At 41.3% G+C, this 21,245-nt stretch overlaps 1 protein-coding gene across 1 annotated transcript in view; it reads right to left on the bottom strand.

Annotated features, from left to right (window-relative positions):
- Positions 1 to 6,764: 6,764 nt before the first annotated feature.
- The window catches only part of CRADD (CASP2 and RIPK1 domain containing adaptor with death domain), a 173,279-nt gene continuing 158,798 nt past the window's right edge, over positions 6,765 to 21,245 (bottom strand). Inside the window, exon 3 of the mRNA XM_007085622.3 lies at positions 6,765 to 10,128. Within this exon, the coding sequence (XP_007085684.2) occupies positions 9,827 to 10,128 (302 nt within the window). The 3' untranslated portion in view covers positions 6,765 to 9,826. The remainder of the gene's footprint in view (positions 10,129 to 21,245) is intronic.

Genomic DNA, 21,245 nt, shown 5'->3' with positions numbered 1-21,245 from the left:
CAGCTTAAGTGTCTTTTATAGAACAAGCAGTCAAGATGCCAGAATTCTGATTTTACCTCATATCCAACTCTTATAAAAACAATTTTTTCTTCCAAATTTTGTTAGGCTCTTAAAAGCTAAAGAAGATACGACTTTTGACAGTGTTGAACTTTGTCTAAACCCTGTGCTCCCTGACAGCAGTGATCGTTGAGAAATCCCCCCACGCTTTTTTGTTCTAAGAAATGGCTAACCACCACAATGGAAAAGTCAGCCTTCCCATATTCTAAGACCCACCTCCATTCTTCCTCATTATTCCCACAAGACTTGTGGATGACTCCCTTGTTTACTTGCCTCTATAAAATTCAGGCCTCCTTCCTTTTCTTTGAGACATTTCTCATTAATAAGTGTTCCTCCTATTGCGATAGCCTGAATAAAATTATATCCACAAGTGACTGGTCTATTGTCTTCCACACTATCATAAAGAGAGGACTTGTGTTGGGAGGGTTTATTTTTAGCCTCAAAGATAGTGTTCGTTGGAAAATCAGCAGCTGACAAATAGTAAGTGACAAAAGAACTCCTGACAATAGAATAGAGACAAGCCAGAGGGTCCACGCTGTCAGCAGAAAGCCAGCATGGAGCCCAGTTTCAGAGCTGGGAATAATTACTTTTTCCAGAGGTTGACAAAAACTTGACTCAAGCAGATGGCTGGACAAAAAGATACTGTTGGAAATAATTTCCCAGTATATAAAGTAGATGAGACTGTATATAATTTGCCCCTGAAAATCAATGATCCCCAATGTGCTGGGCACAATAGTCTCAGTCCTCTCCTGTGTAAGATCTCTGGTTATAAAGAGTTGGGGCTGAGGCAGAAAGCTCCTGGAAGCCAGAGATTGTCATGCACTGCATGTCTGCAAGCTCTTACCTTTCCAAGAGGTGAGTCTAGGAGGACCACCTGCCTGCCTTCCCATAGGGCAGACGGTCTATGACCAGCTGTGTAAAGATCAGAGCTCAGACAAATGGTTTCACCATTACTCCCATACTGTGGTTAGCCCTTCATACCAGGAATTACATACTAGCAAAATCCAACAGAAACATTTAGCTTCATTCTGTTGGACACAAGGCTTCCAAATACTCTACAAAACCAGAAAATGACCAGTCAGGCCTAGATGCTAATGAAGTCTGATGCCAGGGACCTTTTGACAACCTAAAGATTTAGGGTTCTTGGGATGAATGAACTAGATGCAGGTGTGGTGGGAATCTCCTAAAAATTAAATGCCAACTGTTGTGTGTGTGTACACATGTGCATTTTTTAAAAGAATGATTCCTCAAAGAAGCCTGCATTCTTCTTGCAGATCTCACAGCCTTTTCACACCCTTAAAGGGATCTATGCCCCCTAAAAAGAACCACCACCTATCACAAATATTCTGAGCCTTCAAGAAATATTCCCTACACAGCTCCCCCAACCCCCCCATCAACGGCCATGACAGCCAGAGGCACTAAGTTCACCACTCATCTATGAACGGACTTACTTCATTTGTGAACACTTGGTCTCTTCCTGGGATCAGCAATGAGCCAATAAGTCATGCCAAAGACTGTGGTATCAGCAAAGTCCTGATTAAATCAATACATCTCCTAGAAGCTGATGAGGGAGGTTTTATGCCACCAAAAGAAAGAATAATAATTAGTTGATCTAATCCATTTGATATTGTCTCACTCTATTTGTACTGCTATAAAAAAAAATATACCACTGACTGGATAGCTTATAAACAACAAAAACTTACTGCTCACAATTCTGATAGCTGGGAAGTTCAAGACCAAGGCACCACCAGCATGGTCACGTTCTAGTGAAGGTCCTCTTCTGGTTCAGAGCTGGGGCTTTCTCACTGTATCCTCGCTAAGCACAAGAAGCCGGGAAGCTCTGTGGGGTCTCTTCAAGAGGGCTTCACGTTTGTGACCTCATCACCTCCCAAAGGCTCCACCTCCTAAGACCCTCAACTGTAGGGGTTAGAATTTCAACATATAAATTAGGGGAGGAGGAACACAAGCATTCAGACCATACCAGATATTTTCCATGAATATTCTCCATGAAGAATGTCATTTGACACTGCAATCAGCACTGGCTAAAGACAGAATGTGAATATGAAATGGAGACATGTAAATATTATCAACACATTGGGTCTATGTTTTTTCTAAGTACTCAAACCTGGATTTCACGGCCTATGTTTTGAATTAATAATAGCTTTCAGAACCATTGCCATATATTTTGCATAATTTTAACAAACAAGGCTTAGTTGGCTCACTGAACTATGTCTTTGTGAGACTTTAATTTTTCCTACAAAAACAGTAAATGCCAACAAGATAGACATCCCTGTTCTTCTAAGCCCTGTTTACGATTCTAAGAAATAAACAGGCAGTTATTACATTAAAAACATTCCCTGTATGCCAGCAACATCTAATTTTAATCTGTGGGTCTTTCAGAGGAAGAACTAAGGGCTGGAAATGGCACAGAGAACCCCCAAATGCGCCTGATATCTAAAATCTGAAGCCTGATCCCATTCTCCTGTGGATAAATAAACCACATGTTTCTCAATGTCTTGCTGTCTTGATGTACGGAATGGGATAACATTGGCCAACTTAGTCTATAAATAAGGTTCTCTTTATTTCTAAATCACTTCGAGGCAGCACCAGGGAGGTATCCCGTAGACCCATGGCAAGAAGTGCTATTTGTCAAATTGGGCATGAAATAAATTAAGTGGAATTCTGGTGTCCATACACATTAATGTCCCAAAGGAACCAACATGCCAACTTGGGCAGAACTTACAAAACCTCAGTTGAGGTGCCACCTCCTCTGTGGCCAACTTAATTGCTCCTTCCTCAGTGCTGGCCAAAGAATATCAGAATTGCTAGCTGTTACACTGGTGTCCTCAGCAGGCTGAGATCCTATAGGGCGGGAACTAGGTCTAATTTATCTTTGTATCTCTGGTAGCTTAAGCAAATCAGTAGCTCACTGTTTGTAGGGATTCATTTAATGACGGTCAAGTGTTAGATCAGAATCCCACCCCAATTCTGAATATGCTCTGAAATGTGCCTACTAGTTCCTGTTTCTTATTTTTAGAGTCCTGCTAAAAGTACTGAGAAACCACGCACTTTGTTTCCGTATTGCAAGTCACAGCAGGAGAAGGTGATTCTGACCCTCGCACTTCTCAGGGCCCCAGCAGGGTGAAGAATGTTAGAAAAACCCTGATAGCTAAAATAATTCAGCACAATGATTTAGCGAAACATTTTTTCTCTACCGGACACTGTTATAAGCTTTTATCTTGTGGGATCCTCACTGGGACCACAGGTGGGTACTGTTACTGTACCTATTTTACATACGAGGACTCCGGCACAGAAACGTGTCCAAGAGAGGGAGCCTCTGGAGAGTATTCCCCATGCCTCTCACCTCTGAATCAAGGCAGAATGAATTGCTTCCCCTCTGCATTCCCAGAGACTTGGTACTCAGGCATGGACCTTATTGAATCGTGCTGTGATTAGAGGTCCATGTTTCTCACTGGCCAAACAGTGAGTTCCTGTCGGACTGTGGACTTATTGGTCATCTTTTTGCTTCCCCACCCAGCACAGAGACAGGCTTATAGTAGCTTCTCAATACATGTCTGCTGAGTAACTGAATGAGGGGAGTCTCTCTCCAAAACTACCACTTCTGGGGAATTCTCCAGAGAAAGGGATGAAGACAGACTCATTCTACTGCCTCAGTTGCGTGTGTGTGTGTGTGTGTGTGTGTGTGTGTGTGTGTGCATGTGCACGTGCCCCAGCAGAAACTTCTGCAGTGACCACTGATGTTTGGGGGAATTAACTGGCTTAATATTTCAAACCAACCCATTATACTTTGCTCACGCAAGTAGTTTTTAAAATAACTTTTTGAAAGTTTTAGAGAGTCTAAGTAGCTTTTAAAAACGTGCGACGTTAAGCTGGGCAATTCCTCTTCTAGGAGTTAATCCTAGGAACCTTCCTGGCTGTACGCCCATAAATGTAAATGTCTGTGGGGGCTGAGCGGATAATGCAACAGGCAGAGGAGCTGGGTAACAAGTGTGCATTCTGTCGAAGGTGAGGATGGTGACACTCTGCAACAGGTCTGCCCATTAGTGCAATGGGACAGAGGAGATCCGGGGTGACCGAACTTTGTTTTTCAACAGGGCCCAGAGATCTCAATTTTAAAATACTGGCTATAGTAGACTGCAAAAAAATGTACTCACGTTATTCCCCTCCCTCTCCCAACGCCCTTTGGGAAAGCCTTCCCATGTAGATTCTGGGCTGGCTTTAGGACTCACTTTAGCCAACAGAATATTAGCAAAAGGGATGCAAACAGAGGCTTGACAAGTGCTTGCACACTAGGGTTTGCCTCCTTGCTGCCCATGGGGAACCCCGCCACCACTGCCAAGTGAAGAAGGCAGGGAAACCTTTTGCAGAGATGAATGACCCAGACGCCTCTGTTGCTGCAGGCAGCAGCATGTCACTTTCCAGGCGCGCAAACGAGCCGTCCCAGATCAGCCAGCCTCAGCCAGCCCCCCAGCCGACCACAGATGCAGGAGGGCCCACAGAGATTAGCTGAGGCGACCCAGGTCAGAACAGTCCAGCTGGCTCCAAGAATTGTGAGCCAAGTTGTAAGCCAGCACACCTTGGGGTGGTTTGCTATATAATAAAACTAACTTATCTGGCGCTAAACAAAGGAGGGATCCAATTCATTGTAACTTCTGGTGAATGTAAAGATTTAGCAACAAGGAACTTCCTTGGGTCACATCGCTGCTTACAACAGTCAAAAAGCAAAAACTACCCAAAGATCCATCTTGTATAATGGGAAACTGGTTAACAAATGATGGCACATGCCTATGCTGGAATAGCATGCTACCGCTAAACACGAAGGTGTAGAACAGCAGTCACACACGGGTCTATCATATTTGGCGTGCCACCAAATTTGGATCAGCACAATATTACCGCTCACCGGAACACATTCTACTCTTGTAGAAATGAACACTGAGCTGAGTGGATCGCACAGTGCAGTGGAGAGGGCTTCTGACTAGAGGAAGAAATAAAAAGCTCAGAATAAAGCCCAGAATGTTTACAGGGAAGTGCTCAACTTTGCTTTTTCAGGACATAGTGTTAGGGGGGAGCAGCAAAAAGCTCTACTCAAGCAATGACATGGCCCTAAGAGAGGATCAAACACTGGGATAATGGTGGATGTTTTGACAGCGAAAGACAGTCTTATGTAGCTAGAGTCTTTTAATTTCTCTAGGCATGCTGCCAAAAATTATAGGACTTGGAAGTGTGCTCCAAACACAAAGGATGCTGAAAATCACTGGTATAGAAAAATCTTTAATGACATGGAAAGACAGCTATATGTTAAATAAAAGAAGCCAAGTGTAAAACAGCACGTACGATACAATCCTATTTTTTATTGAAGTATAATTGACATATAATATCCTATTATTTTCAGGTACACATCACAGCGAATTGGTATTTTTACACATTATGAAGTGATACCCACGATAAATCTGGTTAACATATGTCATCATACAAAGTTATTACAGTATTATTGACTATGTTCCCTATGCTACACATTGTATCCCCATGAGTTATTTATTTTATAGCTGAAAGTTTGTACCTCTTAATCCCCTTAATCTATTTTTCCTGCCGTTCCAACCCATCCCCTCTTCATCCTCCCTAACCGACATTTTATTTTCTGTACCTATGAGTCTGTTTATGTTTTGTTTTGTTTGTTCATTTCTTTTATTTTTTAGATTCCACATATAAGTGAAATCATATGGTATTTGTCTTTTTCTGTCTTATTTATTTCACTTAGCATAATACTCTCAAATTTCATCTATGTTGTCATGAATGGCAAGATTTCCTTATTTTTTATGACTGAGGAATATTCTGTTCTAAATATACGCCACATCTTCTTTATCCATTTATCTATCGATGGACACTTAGGTTGCTTCCATATCTTAACTTTTGTAAACAATGCTGCCATAAACAGAGGGGTGCAGCTGTTCCAACTAGTGTTTTCATTTTTTCTGGGTAAATTCCTAGAAGTAGAACTACTGGATTGTATGGTACCTCTATGTTTAGTTGTTTGAGGAATCTCCATACTGTTTTCCACAGTGGCTGCACCAGTTTGCATTTCCACCAATAGTGCACGAGAGTTTCCTTTTCTCCACATCCTCACCAATAGTTGTTATTTCTTGTCTTTTTTGATACTAGCCATTTTGATAGGTATGAGGTGACATCTATCTCAGTGTGGTTTTGATTTGCATTTCCCTGATGATGGGTGATGTGATTTTCATGTGTCTGTTGGCCATCTGTCTGTCTTCTCTGGAAAAATGTCTATTCAGGTCTTCTGCCCATTTTCTACTTGAATTATTTTTCTGGTGTTGAATTATAGGAGTTCTTCATATATTTGGGATATTAACTCCTTATCAGATAGAGACTTTGCAAATATTTTCTCCCATTCAGTAGGTTGCCTTTTTGTCTTGTCGATGGCTTCTTTTGCTGTGCAGAAGCTTTTTAGTTTGGTGTAGTCCCAATACTCTATTTTTGTGTTTGCTTCTCTTGCCTAGGGAAACATATCCATACATATGTTGCTAAGGTTGATGTCTAAGAGATTACTGCCTGTGTCTTCTTTTAGGAATGTTATGGTTTCAGGCCTCACATTTAGGTCTTTAATCCATTTTGAGAATATTTTTGTGAATGGTGTGAGAGAGTGTTCTAGTTTCTTTTTTTTTTTTTTTTGTATGTAACTGTCCAGTTCTCCCAGCATCATTTGCTGATGAGATTATCTTTTCCCCATTTATATATTCTTCCCCTCTCTATTGTAGATTAATTCACCATGTATGCGTGGGTTTGTTTCTGGGCTTTCAGTTCTGTTCCATTGAGCTATGTATCTATTTTTGTGCCAGTACCATAATTTTGATTATTATAGCTCTGTAGTATATTTTGAAAACTGAGGTACCTACATGATACCTACATCTTTTAATTTTGTGCGTCCTTTAACTACTTATTATAGTTATAGTTGATTTGACACAATCCCATTTTCATTATAAAAATATGCAGCCATAGGAAAGTAACTGGGGGTAGAGACTAAAACTCGGGTGTCATACTGGTTATTTTTGAAAGACAAGAGTAGGGGTAATGTTTATTTTGTTTTTATTCTTGCCCAGTGGTATTTTTCAAACTGCTATAATGAGCATGCACTATTTTTTATACAGAGAAAAATTAATAAAAACTAAGAGGGCATACTCATGAACGCACATGCATGTGTATCCCAAACCAAAGTGGAGCAAGACTTTATCTTTTCTCGGTCAGTGCTTGCAAATGCTCTGCCTCTTCACTGTACTCCTTCAGAATTCTATTGGGGGTAGGCAGCCTCTGGAACTGTAGAATCTTCCACCATGCAAAAACACATGGACTCCTTGCAGGCGCATCACCTACTCAATTCTCTTGGGAGGTGGGCAGAGGCATTCAGTATCACTTTTCACAGCCACAGGCAGAAATGAGGTAGTGATTTCGATGCTCTGTTCTTCCATTCTGCTAATCTTCTGCAAGAACGTGAGCAGGCCTAGCAGGCGCGACTGCTATTTGATGGTGGAGGCACACTGCTCGTTCAGGGCAACAAGTCAGAGCTCTCTGATGGCCCTGGCAGCCCATGATGGGCAAGTTCATCACAAATTGTCCTTCACTGCTGACAGAGCACCAAGGTGTCTTTGTGCATGGCAGATTCCAAGCAAATGGTGGGAAGATGAGCTAGCTTATCATCAGACCCATTTCTAAAATGCCATCTAGTCAGAGGCAGCAGAGCCCGGCCATATTCCCTTGGCCATAAATGCGGTGAGAACAAAAGACAAAGCAATTCTCTATTGGCAAACCCAGGGGACAAACAGCAACGTAACAAGTCCAAGGTTCAAAATGACAGGCAGTTTATTGAAGATGCCATAGAAGTTCAGTCTATCACTAGCACAGTGATGGGGCCAGAAGTCTGAGAATTTTACAAGACAGTGAATTAATGGCTGGGCTACAAAATGGAAAATTAAAGCTGATGGGGCCAGGAGACCATCCTTTTGAACTGCTTGTTGAACTGTGAAATAACTGACCTTTTTTAGTAAAGGGAATATGGTTGCCAGACATCTGAGAGGATGTTATCGACGTGCCACGGTCACCTTCGTGAGCACTCATTTCACGTTCAATTCTTCCATTCTATATTCTCATCCCGGAACACAGCGAGGTAAAAAGTCTGATTTTTTCCCTTTGAAAAAAATCCTCGGTTAAGTTAGGATTAGGAAATAGATTCCTCGATTATTCAGAAGAACAGATCACAGATTGGGACTGTTCACCTGTCCTTCTCTTGATTGGCCCCACGGTAGAGTTAGTACGTTACATCACAGGTTAAAGCTTGGCAGGAAGCATGGTAATAGCACTTCCTCCTGCAGTGTCCTCACCTGTAGCCACTATTCGGCTTTGCCTGTGAACTTTGTCCGTGTGCAGCCACAGCAGCAAATTAACAGCTCCCATTTTCTGAGAGCTGACAAAGGGCAAGGCACTAGACGAGCCCATGGCAGACATTATCTCTTTAACCATCACAAAAATCTTGGAAGAGGGGACAATCATTTCCTCATCTGTAGAGGCTTAGGTTAGAGAAGTGGAGTGATTTGTCCAAGGTGATGCTGCTAGCAGGAGGACAGCAGGACTCAAGCTTCTTCGAGGGGCATGTGAGAAAGAGGAGAAGCAGTATGGAGCAACAGGAAAGAGGCAGGGCTCCAAAGACACCTATTCTAGCTCATTCGGCCCCGGAAAATCATGCAATTTCACTACAGAAGGAGGCTCACCTCTCTTGCTCAACTACTTCATAGGATTTTTGTGAGGTCCAAACGAGATCACATACATGAAAACTCTTGAAAACAGTGAACCATTTGACAAATATCATGTGTCATTAATAAAAAGACAGAAGACTAAATCGTACTCCTTTAGAGCACAACACTTAAATCCCTACAATTTCAACGGAAAGACCACACCCTCTTTTGTCCCCCAACTAAAGCCTTTAAACAAATGGCACAGTTATTTTCTTAAGCAACCTTTTAAAGATCAAGGGCTCAGGTGTGCATGCTGGTACCTGAACTGGTCTTGCAGGGGAGCTTCAGTGTCTTAAATTTAATGCAGACACCCTGCCTATTTATCTTGACTGGAGAAAGTAAGAATTTTGTTAATACTTGTAATTCTGTTTCAAAACAAAAATGACTTCTGTAATTATGCACTTTTAATCTACGCACTACAGGAATGAGAAAAACAAACAATACTCTCTCATGAAAGGGTCACATTATATATAGTAATTCACTTTTTATTATCATCATCATTAATAGCAAAGTGCACAGTTCAGTTCCCAGGAAATATAAAAGTGGATGCTTTATATATAGGACACCTGCATGTAATATAACACAGTAGGGTTTTTTTTTTTTTTGTGTGTGTGTGTGTGTTTTGAGCCAGTATGATTTACCAGTTTACTGAAAGGCAACCACACAATTAAAACCTGCACAATTAAAACAATGCAATCTTCAAGCAATTAAAAACAACCAATTGTCAATGTGGTAGAGCCACTGAGTAATCTGGCCTTTCAAGTAGTATCAACTGGAAATCCTATTTTCTCCTTTTACCTAAGAATCTTAAAAAGAAAACAACAACAACAAGAACAACAACAACAAAAAAAAAAAACCCCGAAAACTACCTGCCCTGGGAGAAAGTCAGGATTCTGCACATGCAACTTGGGGACATGCTCCCCATGGGTGGATGGAGGGAGACACCATTATTCCAACATGTGCTGGAGCACCGAGGGGTCCACCTCCACGGCCTGAAGGCCTCTCTGCAAGCTCCGGAAGGTGGCCTGCTTCCCATAGCGCTGCCGCCAGCGGACGAAGGCCTCCACCATCTGTGACTGCACGTTGTGGGGGTGGTTGGCCTTACAGCGGTAGATATCCGTCTGGGACAGTCCCAGAGACAGCACCACGGGCTCCCACTCAGGGCCCAGCCTTTGCGCCAGCTGGTTAATCTGCTGGTCGGATGGGGAGCTGTTGAGGATGTGTAGGGGGATACCGGTCATCCGGTCATCTGGGGAAAAGAAAGACATAAAGGTGAAAAGAGCAAACACATCAGATGGGGGCAGACATGGGAGGACAGCCCCAACACTTCCATATGGAAGGGCCAACTTTTCCTAGTCTTCCTGGGGGCTGCTCAGTAAAAGGCCATAAACAGGAGTTTACAAAACACCATTTAGCATCTATGAAAATGTTTATTGCAGAAAATGTGAAAATAAGAAAATGACAATACTAGAAATCCCATCAGAGAAACCCGCTGATAATGATTTGATCTACAGTAAAACCTTGGTTTGCAAGCATGTTCCAGAAACAAGCTTGTAATCCAAAGCATGTGTATATCAAAGCGAATTTCAAGAACCATTGGCTCAGTTGTGACCATGTGACATTCGGCATCACATACTACTCGTATTGCAAGACATCGTTCATCAAGTCAAAATTTACTAGAAATGTTTGCTTATCTTGCGGAACACTCGCAGAACAAGTTACTCACAATCCAAAGTTTTACTGATATTTCTTTTCAGTTTTTTTGTATATAAAACATACATTTAGGATTACCTGGCACATAGTGCTTTATAACATGATTTTTTTCACTTCCATATCTTTTATCAGAGAGGCCAAGCAGGGGTTTCTGTGGGGAATTAAGAATGCCAGCCTGGGCCCCAGGGGTGACACTCTCTCCTGCAGGAATGGCTAGTGCTGGAGGGTAATGGGCTACATGGAATAGCTACTCTCTCCTGATAAACGTGAACACTACCCAGAAAAGTTGCGGTTCCTAACAGAAGCGGAAGCAAAGAGGCCTGCTCAGGAGAAATAAAACTTAGGGGCCACGAGGTAGCAGTAGGAGAGTTACCACCCTGGCAGAGCCCAGTGGAGGAAGAGAAAGCATGTGTTGTGGAGGGGCAGTGAGAGAACCTGACCTTGCACCTCCTAGATCCCCGTCTCCCCGAGGCCAGTCTGCTAAGGAACTCTGACACTGAATGAGTGACTACAGACGAGCTAGGCATATCCAGTAAGAAGTACCATTAGTTACGATGTAGAAGGCCTTCTAGAGGAAGGGGCTTAAAGCTAGGCCCTGAACACGAGGGAAAGAGCCCAGTGAATGGAAAGATGAAGAAGTGTGTCCCGCACAGAGGGGATTGCCTGTGCAGAGGCCCTGAGGCAGAAAACCATGGTAAATCGAAGAAAAGAAAGCAGTTCGGGGTAGCTAAGCGCAGAGAGTCAGAAGGACTCCAAACATCCCAAGTTCTGGGGCTGCTTATTGGTTAGGCCGGGACTAGAAGTGAGGTTTTCATATCCCTGGCTCAAATGTGTGCACGACAGTACTCTACTTGTACTACACTTTGTCACCAGTATTACAGGGATCTGGAGTCAATCCTACTTCACACTCACCAGCTCATTGTTTAGATTTATGAATTCAAGACGAAGGCACAAAGCATCCTATTAGAACAGCTAATGTTTTCCACCGCATGTGCCTTTGGTCCCGAGGCACTTGCCAGTATCTTAGGCAAGTTGCAAGTTGCTGAGTTGAAAAAATACGGTCAAGGACTCTGGTGGTGTTGAGACTATAATTTTTTTTTTTTTTTTGGAAATGATTAAGAAGCAATTAGAATAATGATGATACTACTGACAATATTTTATATTAACAGTAATGATTTTATAGCTTTTATAAAAATATGGGCACTTTTATAAAAATGTGGGCTCACTGAAAAAAACCCTTATTCCTTATTATTCAAGGAAAATAAAAAAAAGTACAAAGAAGAAAACAAGGCATCCAGTATCCCACCACTAGACTTACAGTTGCCATACATCATTCTGGGCATTTCTTTATGCACACACACTGCTAAAAGGGTAATATAATAGCTTTTGTCTGATAAGAGTTATTGATTTTTGCTTGAATATAACAGAAAAAAAAAGAAACAGAGATGAAACTAAATGGCTTTCTGACCTACAGTCAAATATTTAAACAACAATGACAACATGTACACCGAAAAGATTTAATGCTGAGAAAAACAAGTATAACATAATTTATATATTTTCACACATAAGTGGTAAACTATATATTTTCACATTAACACTCTATAATTAACACTTGATACTTCCTGTTCATTCCCTCATGATTTTTCTTGCTTATATCATTTTTATTGTGTTGGGTGCATAACATTTTTATGCTTCTGTAACAATAATCTGCCACCCCCTTGTCCCCCACCCAAGCTGTTTACTCTTAAAACTACATTATAATGGTTTGAATGTTCACCAAGGCTTTTTTGTTGTTGTTTGTTTTAAACCATGACTTTTCTACTTCTGAATCTGTTCTTTTGATTTGAGTCAGTTGGGTCAATTTCATCACAGGGTGATGTTTTTCAAGAAATGCTCATGGTCACCATATTCTTTGAGTTCCTTCAGATCAGGACTGTCTGCTTTCTGCTTTCACTGTTGAATAATATGCAAACAAATTTATATATTGTTTTACTATTATACTTTTAAAAGTTTTTTTTAATGTTTATTTTTGAGAGAGAGAGAGAGAGAGAGCAAGCAGGGGAGGAGCAGAGAGAGAGAGGGAGACACAGAATCCGAAGCAGGCTCCAGGCTCTGAGCTGTGAGCACAGAGTCCGATGCGGGGCTCAAACCCACGAACTGCGAGATCATGACCTGAGCCGAAGTTGGATGTCCAACCGACTGAGCCACCCAGGCGCCCCACTATTATACTTTTACATTATAAATATAATTCTATATTATTTAAATAATTTTATTCCTCTCCTAAGTTTGTAGATTGTGCTCATATTTTATGGTGGGGAATGTCGGTATGGGGAATTTGGACACCAACTTGACCGTCCCCCATTTTGTAGAACTTGTTTTTTCTGTCCAAAGCTTATGATCCTGAAGCTTTAGACCAGAGTACATCTTGGCCATTCTCTATCTTCTTTTCTAGGTATGTAGCATGATCTTCTGACTGAAGATTTAGCCCTTCTTCCCTTTCAGAAAAATCTTCCTGTGTTGTATCTCTGCATTCTTTTTCTGTTCCAGATGCTGGATGGCTTTGCCAATCTGCCACGGCTATCACTTTCTGTCTTATTACCTTAACTCCCTTCCTGTGATTATCTCATGCCTCTCCCCCATGCCATTCATTTGATGTTTGGTTATTTTTATGCTGTTTTATTTTGCTTTGGGTTTTTTTGTTGTTGTTGTTGGGTTCAAATCTTGTATTGTGTTTTTATTTCTCAATTTCTTTTCTTGGCTCTTCAATCTAGCTTTTAAAAATCCCATTCCACTTCATATCCATTAGGATGGTTATTGTCAAAAAAAAAAAAAAAATTCCAGAAAATAACAAGTGTTGGTGAGGATATAAAATGGTACGGCTGTTATGGCAAAGAGTATGGTGGTTCCTTAAACAATTAAAAATGGAATTACCATACAACCTAGCAATTTTACTTCTGGGTCATAGTCCTGAAAGGATCGAAGCAGTGACTCAAAGAGATATTTATAAACCCATCTTCACAGCAGCACTGTTCCCAATAGCCGAACAGTAGAAGCAAACCAAGTGTCTATCAAGGGATGAAGGGATAAACAAAATGTGGTAGATTATACATTAGAATATTATTGAGTCTTAAAAAGGAAAAAAGCCTGACTCATTCTATGTGTGTGAAATTGGAAGACATTATGCTAAGAGAAGTAAGCCAGGCACGAAAGGACAAGCACTCTGTGATCCCAGCCATATGAGGTACCTATAGTAGTCAATCCCACTGAGATGGAAAGAATGATGGTCACCAGGGGAGGGGAGAGGGGAATGGGGAACTGTTCAATGGGTAGCAGGTTCTGCAAGATGAAAAGAATTCTGGAGGTTAGCTGCACAATATGAATGTACTTAACACAATGGAATTGTACACCTAAAAATGGAAAAGATGGCAAATTTTATGTTATGCATATTTTACCACAATTAAAAATAAAAATTAGGGGCACCTGTGTGGCTCAGTCGGTTGAGCATCCAACTCTTGATTTCGGCTCAGGTCATGATCTCACAGTTCATGGGATCGAGCCCTACATTGGGCTCTGTGCTGTCAGACAGAGCTTGCTTGGGATTCTCTCTCTCTCTGTCTCTTTTTGTCCCTTCCCTACGTGTGCACGCATGCATGCACCCTCTCTTTCTCTCTCTCAAAATAAATTTAAAAAGTAAAAAATAAATAAAAGGAGGGACTAATCTTATAAAAATAAATAAATAATGAAGTTTAAAAATCTCGTTGTTTTATCGTAACTACACTGAGTTTTTATTTCCACTGAATCGATACTGAGCTCTCCTATAGCATGAAATATTCGTGAGGTTGAGTTTTCTTGGGTTGGGTTCCCACTCAGGCCGCACTGGTGTATGTTTACTTTCTGCAAGCCGTGCTCCTTTCTTTTTTCTCCTGTAGCATTTTTGCACAGTTGTCACGACACTTATCTTCATCTTGCTCCCATTTAACATGAGCATCTCTATCCAGGCTTCTGTTTGCTCTCTTATGGTAAGCCAAGGTACCCTTGACACTTTCTCCCTCGGAGCTACAACTTGGGGTTGGCTGTTGCCTTCTATGCAGTGTTCTGCCACGGAGGAGAGATAGGACTCACTAGCCTGCCCTTGCTGGGAGTGCGGTGCCCCGCTCTCTCTTTTGGAAGTCAGTTAAATGTCTTGTACCGAGCCTGCTTTGCCTAGCCAGGGTGCACTTACTCCTGTGGTCTCTTTCCCATAGCTCAGCTTGGAGACTGGGAGATGGCCTGCGTTTGGTTGCCTTCCTGCCTCTGCTGAGGGTGCTTCTTGACATTTACCAAGGCCATCCACTCACCTCCTCCACCAGCTTCTTTTCATACTGATCTGAATTAACAGGAGTCCTTAGGATTTTGTACACTTCCCTTCTTATCCCAGGATTGCTTCTGAAGGGTCAGGGTCTGGTGTTTCTTTCCCTGCCCGCCCCTTTTCAAAGCACATGGCATAAAAGCCGTGATTGGGTTTTGTTGTTGTTGTTGTTTGGCTACCGCTGGCGAATGTTTCTGCTTTTAACTTTTTTGGTTCAGTTTATCGGGTGTCGGGGAGGAGCCTGTGACTGCTGCACTCGGTCATCATTCTGACTCCTGGCCAACTATTAATGCAACATACGCTTTGGGCCAATTATTTGGGAGCGAGGGCGGTATTTGCTCTCATTCCTCTACACTTCAGGGTCACATATGCCTTGTGAATACTGCCACATAACTGGGAGAGGGCCAGCAATCTGTGGACACAGTCTGGAGTAAAGATAACTGGCACACGAGCACGACGCAGCCAAGGGCAACTCAAGCCCTTCCAAGGAGACCTTACACACAGAAAGAGAGAATAACAGCTGTTTGTGCTGTCTGACCTCTATCAGGAAAAGAATCCTCACGAGGCCCTTCCAACTCGAGAGTTCTGCTGAATACGAAGTTATTTAAAAATGAGAGTCCTAAGGCTGGAGTGTCAACATCCAAGGATTTACTGCATAAAATCAGGTCAAGCTATAAATGAATCCACCGTGACCATCTGGACACTGCTCCTCAAAGCTTGCTGTGCGTACCACTGGGGGTGTACAAGATGATATCAGGTGGTACACGGGTGAACATTCTGTATTTGAATTGTCAGGTACCTACTTAAATACAATTAGAAAAGTATAAATACCATTTCAAACTCATGACTGCAAAAATCAAGACAAGTAAATGAACGTACATTACAAAGTGGATATAGGATGACAAAACAAGTGATCAAAAAAGAAAAATAAGTGTTTAAATCAACAGTAAATTTAAATTAAAGCACGAACTTAGCGGCACCTGTGGTACAAAGATACAGCAAAAATTGTACAAGCAGAACCCCAATGACAGAAGTGTGGGGGACGTCGAGTGTTTCTACAAAGAGTGCTATTGGCACTTGAGGCAGGGAGATCCGCTCGGCAGGGCTGTCCCAGTGCACAACAAGGCCTTCAGCGTGCACTTACTAAGTGCGAGTAACACCCTAGCCTGAGCACACAAGTCCACATATCCTGGGCTGAGGCAATACTGTTCCTGGTTGAGAACCACCAGATACTGTGGCATAAGTATACACTAGTTTTAAATACCCTAAAGCAGGGATTCTCTCCCTCTATACTGACAGAATGTTCTCTCTTATACAGATCCTAAATCCTTCCTGCAACTCTTCAATCCCATTCCTGGTGAAGTTCAAACTCCCATGTTTCAAAAGAAACAACATTCCCTGACAAACGGGTCTATCACAATGAAGCCATGCATTTGAAGGGATAAATGCCCCCCTCCCCAGGTCTGCTCCCCACCCCCACCCCCGTCCCCTCCCATCTTTCCACCCCCCCCCATCTTTGTGGTCATGACATGAATAAAAACAACATAATGTTCCCCTCTCTTTCTCTATCTCCTCCTCCCTCACTCATACCAATAAACAGCTGTTCTGGCCTCAAACCAAAAGTCTCCTTCCCAATTCTTATTGCATTTAGAGTCAGGTATAAAGATTCACACTTCACTTTCTTGTTTCTTATAGGTCACTTGTCTCCCAAGCTCATTATGGGCAGAGATCATGTCTTCTACTTCTTGCCCTCCTTCTCCAATCTTTAGCCCCTTGCTAAGCAGAAAATGGAGCTCAGTGTACAATAACTAATCACATTCTTAAAAAGTTGCTCCAAGTCAAGTTTCCAACTCATCATCTACACCAGCTCTGTGCTTCTGACTTTTTCATTCGTTACAGAAAAAGAAGTCATCTCTTCCAACAAATCTCTGTGCAGACAGCACCCTGTGGTCTATCTGGCTGAGTATGTAATCTCTGAGTGAAGGAAAGCCCACGAGCCCATCCTCCCTGGTAGACCTCTCTTTTTTGAGCTGTATTCTATAATATGCGGCCACCTTAATGGTGACCTGCAAGGAGGAACTATACAGGATTCCAAAGCACAGTTCAGAGAATGAAGACCATGGAAGGTCACAGAAGACATGTAAGCAGCTGCTAGGAGACTCAGACACATCTATGCTCAGGAATCTACAATAATGGAAAGGATTTCAAGGATAAATTCCTTTAACTATAAACTTCTGTAATATAACCAGAGATGTAAGTACATATGAGTTCCTTATAAGAGTGACTCAGCGGGACATAGGGTTGCAGTTTTAGAAACTATGTATGTTCCTTTGCAGAATTTGGTAATATATCCCTCTTGACAACTCACTGCTGTAGTCAGCTGCTATCACTGCTGCGACTATCATTATGCTTCAGGTTTGCTGGACCAGAAAAAAAGTTGAGCTATGAGACTTCCCCCTTCTAATGTGGCCACTGTTGGAGTAAAAGGCTAATCCCTGCCTCAAGGACATGTAAGGCCTCTACTCAGGTTGAGTCCACTGATGTTCCACTGACCAACGCAAGGCATGTGGCCAGGACCAGTGTGACAGGGAATTAAGTCTTTTCATAGGGTGGGAGGAGTAAAATTTTGCCAAGCAATAATCTATAAACACTGACCCAGCAATTGCACTACTAGTTATTTCTCTAAAGGATACAAAAATGCTGATTTTAAGGGGCACATGCACCCAATGTTTATAGCAGCACTATCAACAACAACCAAATTAGGGAAAGAGCCCAAATGTCCATCAACTGACGAATGGATAAAGAACATGTGGTGTGTATATACGTGTGTGTGTGTGTGTGTGTGTGTATATATATATATATATACACACACACACACATACATACAATGGAATATTACTCAGTGATCAAGAAGAATGAGATCTTGCCATTTGCAACAATGTGGATGAACTAGAAGGTATTATGCTAAGCGAAATGAGTCAGAGAAGGACAAATATCATATGGTTTCATTCATATGTGGAATTTAAGAAACAAAACAGATGAACACAGGGGAAAGGAAGCAAAATAATATAAAAACAGAAAGGGAGGAAAACCATAAGACACTCTTAAACACAGAGAACAAACTGAGGGTTGCTGGAGAGGAGGAGGGTGGGGGGATGGGCTAAATGGTGATGGGCATTAAAGAGGGAAGTTGCTGGAATGAGCCCTGGGTGTTGTATGTAAGTGACGAATCACTGGGTTCTACTCCTGAAGCCAATACTACACTGTATGTTAACTAATGTGAGTTTAAATAAATAATTTTTTAATTAAAAAAATGAAAAAAATCCACAAGTGTACAAATACATTTTTTTAAATCTAGATGAACTGATACTGGGATATATAAAATACGAAAATTAGTGCCGGAAAAAATAGAAAACTCGAATAGGTCAAAGTATTAATGAAATACATTGAAATGGCAATCAAAGCACTTCCCTGTTAAAGAGCCCTAGGCCCAGACAGTGTTCTGGTGAGCTCTATCAAATGTTCATGAAACGTTTCACTTCCTAGCTTCTATAAGCGATTCTAGGAAATAGAAAAATAACAAAAGTTATGTAGCCTATTTTAATTAGGCTGCTTTACTTTTTGTTCCAAACAGGATAAGGAGAACACAAGAAAAGAAAGATTACAGGTTCTTTGCAATTATTATTTTAGATGTAAAAATCCTAAATATTCACTGAGTAAAAAAAAAAAATCTATTTAAAATAATATATTGTGAGCAAGTAGAATTTATCCTGGGATTACAATAATTTCCATATTACAAGGTCTCTCAATTAATTCAACATAGCAACCGTCCAAAGTGGTAAGTCAGTATTATCTTAATAGATGCAAAGAAGTATTTGATAAAATTTGATAAAATTATGATTCCTTAAAAAGATATCTTTAATTAGGAATATGAGGAACCTCCTTAACTTGGTAAAGACTGTAAAAACCTTCAATAAGTATTTGGTTTAATTGACAGCTTTTAAACATTTTCCTTTTAATGGTAGAGACAAAACAAGGATGCTCGATGTCACCACTACTGTTGCATATTGTCGTGGAGGTCCGAACCGGAGGTATAAAGAAAAAGAAATTAGGTACAAACATTTGAAGGGAAGAGGTAAAACTACCACTATTTTCAGGCTTGTTGATCTAATATGTAAGAAAAGGCCAAGATCAACAGATAATCCATCAGAACAAGTGAGAGGGTTGAGTAAAATTGCCAGAAAACAAAAATAAAAACCAACAAACCAGTATTTCTGCATTCTAGCAATAATCAAACACAAAATATAATAATAAACAATAAAACTAAACAATAAAATTGTAAAGTATCTAGAGATTCAATTAACAAAGATCACACAAGACCTCAATGGGGTAAATCTTAAGCATTTATTAAAAGACATAAAGCAAGATCTGAATAAATGGGGAGTCATTCGTGTTCTGGGTGGGTAGGCATATAAACATGACAAGTCTCGTAATGACAATTAAAATTTTATAATGGGGAAAGGAGAGGCTTTCTCCAAACTGGGGAGAGCTAATTATACAGAAAAAAATAAAACTGCACTTTTGTATCACGCCATAAACAGTGATGGATTCCCTGTGGATAAAGGTCCAAACATAAAAGGTAAAACTACTAAGTTAATAAGAATAACGGCGAGTGTCTTTATGACCTGCAGTGGGAAGATCCTTTTCAAAAGATAAAATTTTTTTTACATCAAAATTAAAGATTTCTGTGCAATGAAGGAGACCCTCATCCAAGATGACGGAGCAGAATGGGTCTACACCCCAGGAGGGAAGACTACCCGGACGGTAGACGGTAGTCCCGAAACCAAGAGAAGAAAGACAAGCACCTCCACGGGGAAAAGGATGAAGGTGGGACAAGGCGATTCAAATAAGAGGGAACTCACAAGAGAGAGAGATGCTCACACACAGAAATTTAAGAAATAACAACAGAAATAGCCATGACAGATCACTTTATGTGCCTGGAAATCTAGACAATGCCAAGCTCTGGCCGAGATGTGGAGACGCAGGGACTTTACTGGGCACTGGGCAGCCAGCCATTCTACAAGCCAGCAGCAGGTGGGCAACTGGAACGCAGTACACAATCTCGTTCTCACGCACGTGTACCCACGAAAAACTCTGAAAAAGCCCCCTCAGGGACATGTACAAGGTTGTTTATACAAAGTTGCATTATTTGTGCTAGCAAGTACACATATGCCTTCCAACCCGGTTCTCCTGTTTGGGGGTTTATAGATCCCAGAAAAATTCTCGTACAGACTCGGGAGGAGTCATGTACGAGGCTGTTTATATCAGGTAACGCTGTGGGAGGAAAGGAGCTCGAAGCAATGTCAGAGCTCACTACTAGGGGAAGAGGCAAACATGACGGAGTACAAAGGGAGTGCTGGACAGTTAGGATAAAGCAAAAATATAAGAAAAAAGAAGGAGACCTGTAACAATGGAATATTTAGAATGTATGTTGTAAAACACCACCACTGGTGAAAACACACACAAATGAAAGAACATATCCGAGACAGAAAAAAATGGTTTGTCGTGGGAGGGAAGGGAATGGAGAGGCTGGGGATGCCAGACTGAGAAAGCCAACTTGACTGGGCACCTCCCAGGGCCTTCGTTAACCTGGGTCCCTGAGTATAGCGTTTGTGCAGAGACGTCCCTTTGCCTGAGGCGCCGGCTGCCTGGAAATGAAAGAAAAGCACCTTAAAAAGAAAACTAATTAGAACCACTTGTTCTGATAGATAATCACAGAGAACAATGTGGTCCTCACAGAGAGGTGGAGAAATAAACTGGTCTTTCTAAAACTGATTCCTGGATTACGAAGTGACCGCCTACTCCGATAACAAGGCTGTGCTGCAAAATACAAGTAAATCAGACTTATTGCAGTGGAAAACTTGATTTGACTATAGTCCACGGAAGGTCAACAACAAAACTACTAGCAATAACTGAGTTCTCACTGAAATAAAAGAGGGAAGGGACGGTGGCCACAGCTCTGGCTAAGAATTAGCAGGTGTGGGTCCTATCTAAATTTGAATCTGCCATCAACTGGCCACATAACATGGAGTAAGACACTTAGCCTGTCTCAGAATGTTTTCTCATTTGCAAAAGGTAAAACCAGTGCCAAAGCCTCACTTAGATTATATTATTATATTATTATTATTATTATTATTATTATTATATTATTCTTAGCTAAGATGATTGTCAAATATATAGGTAAATCAGTAGATATCTTATTCTTGAACATAGAAACAATTCAAGAACTTGTTCTGAGCCTTTCT

The sequence above is a fragment of the Panthera tigris genome, chromosome B4, assembly GCF_018350195.1.
Source record: "Panthera tigris isolate Pti1 chromosome B4, P.tigris_Pti1_mat1.1, whole genome shotgun sequence".
NCBI classification, from domain to species: Eukaryota; Metazoa; Chordata; class Mammalia; order Carnivora; family Felidae; genus Panthera; species Panthera tigris.
This window is presented reverse-complemented; position numbering and strand designations above follow the sequence as displayed.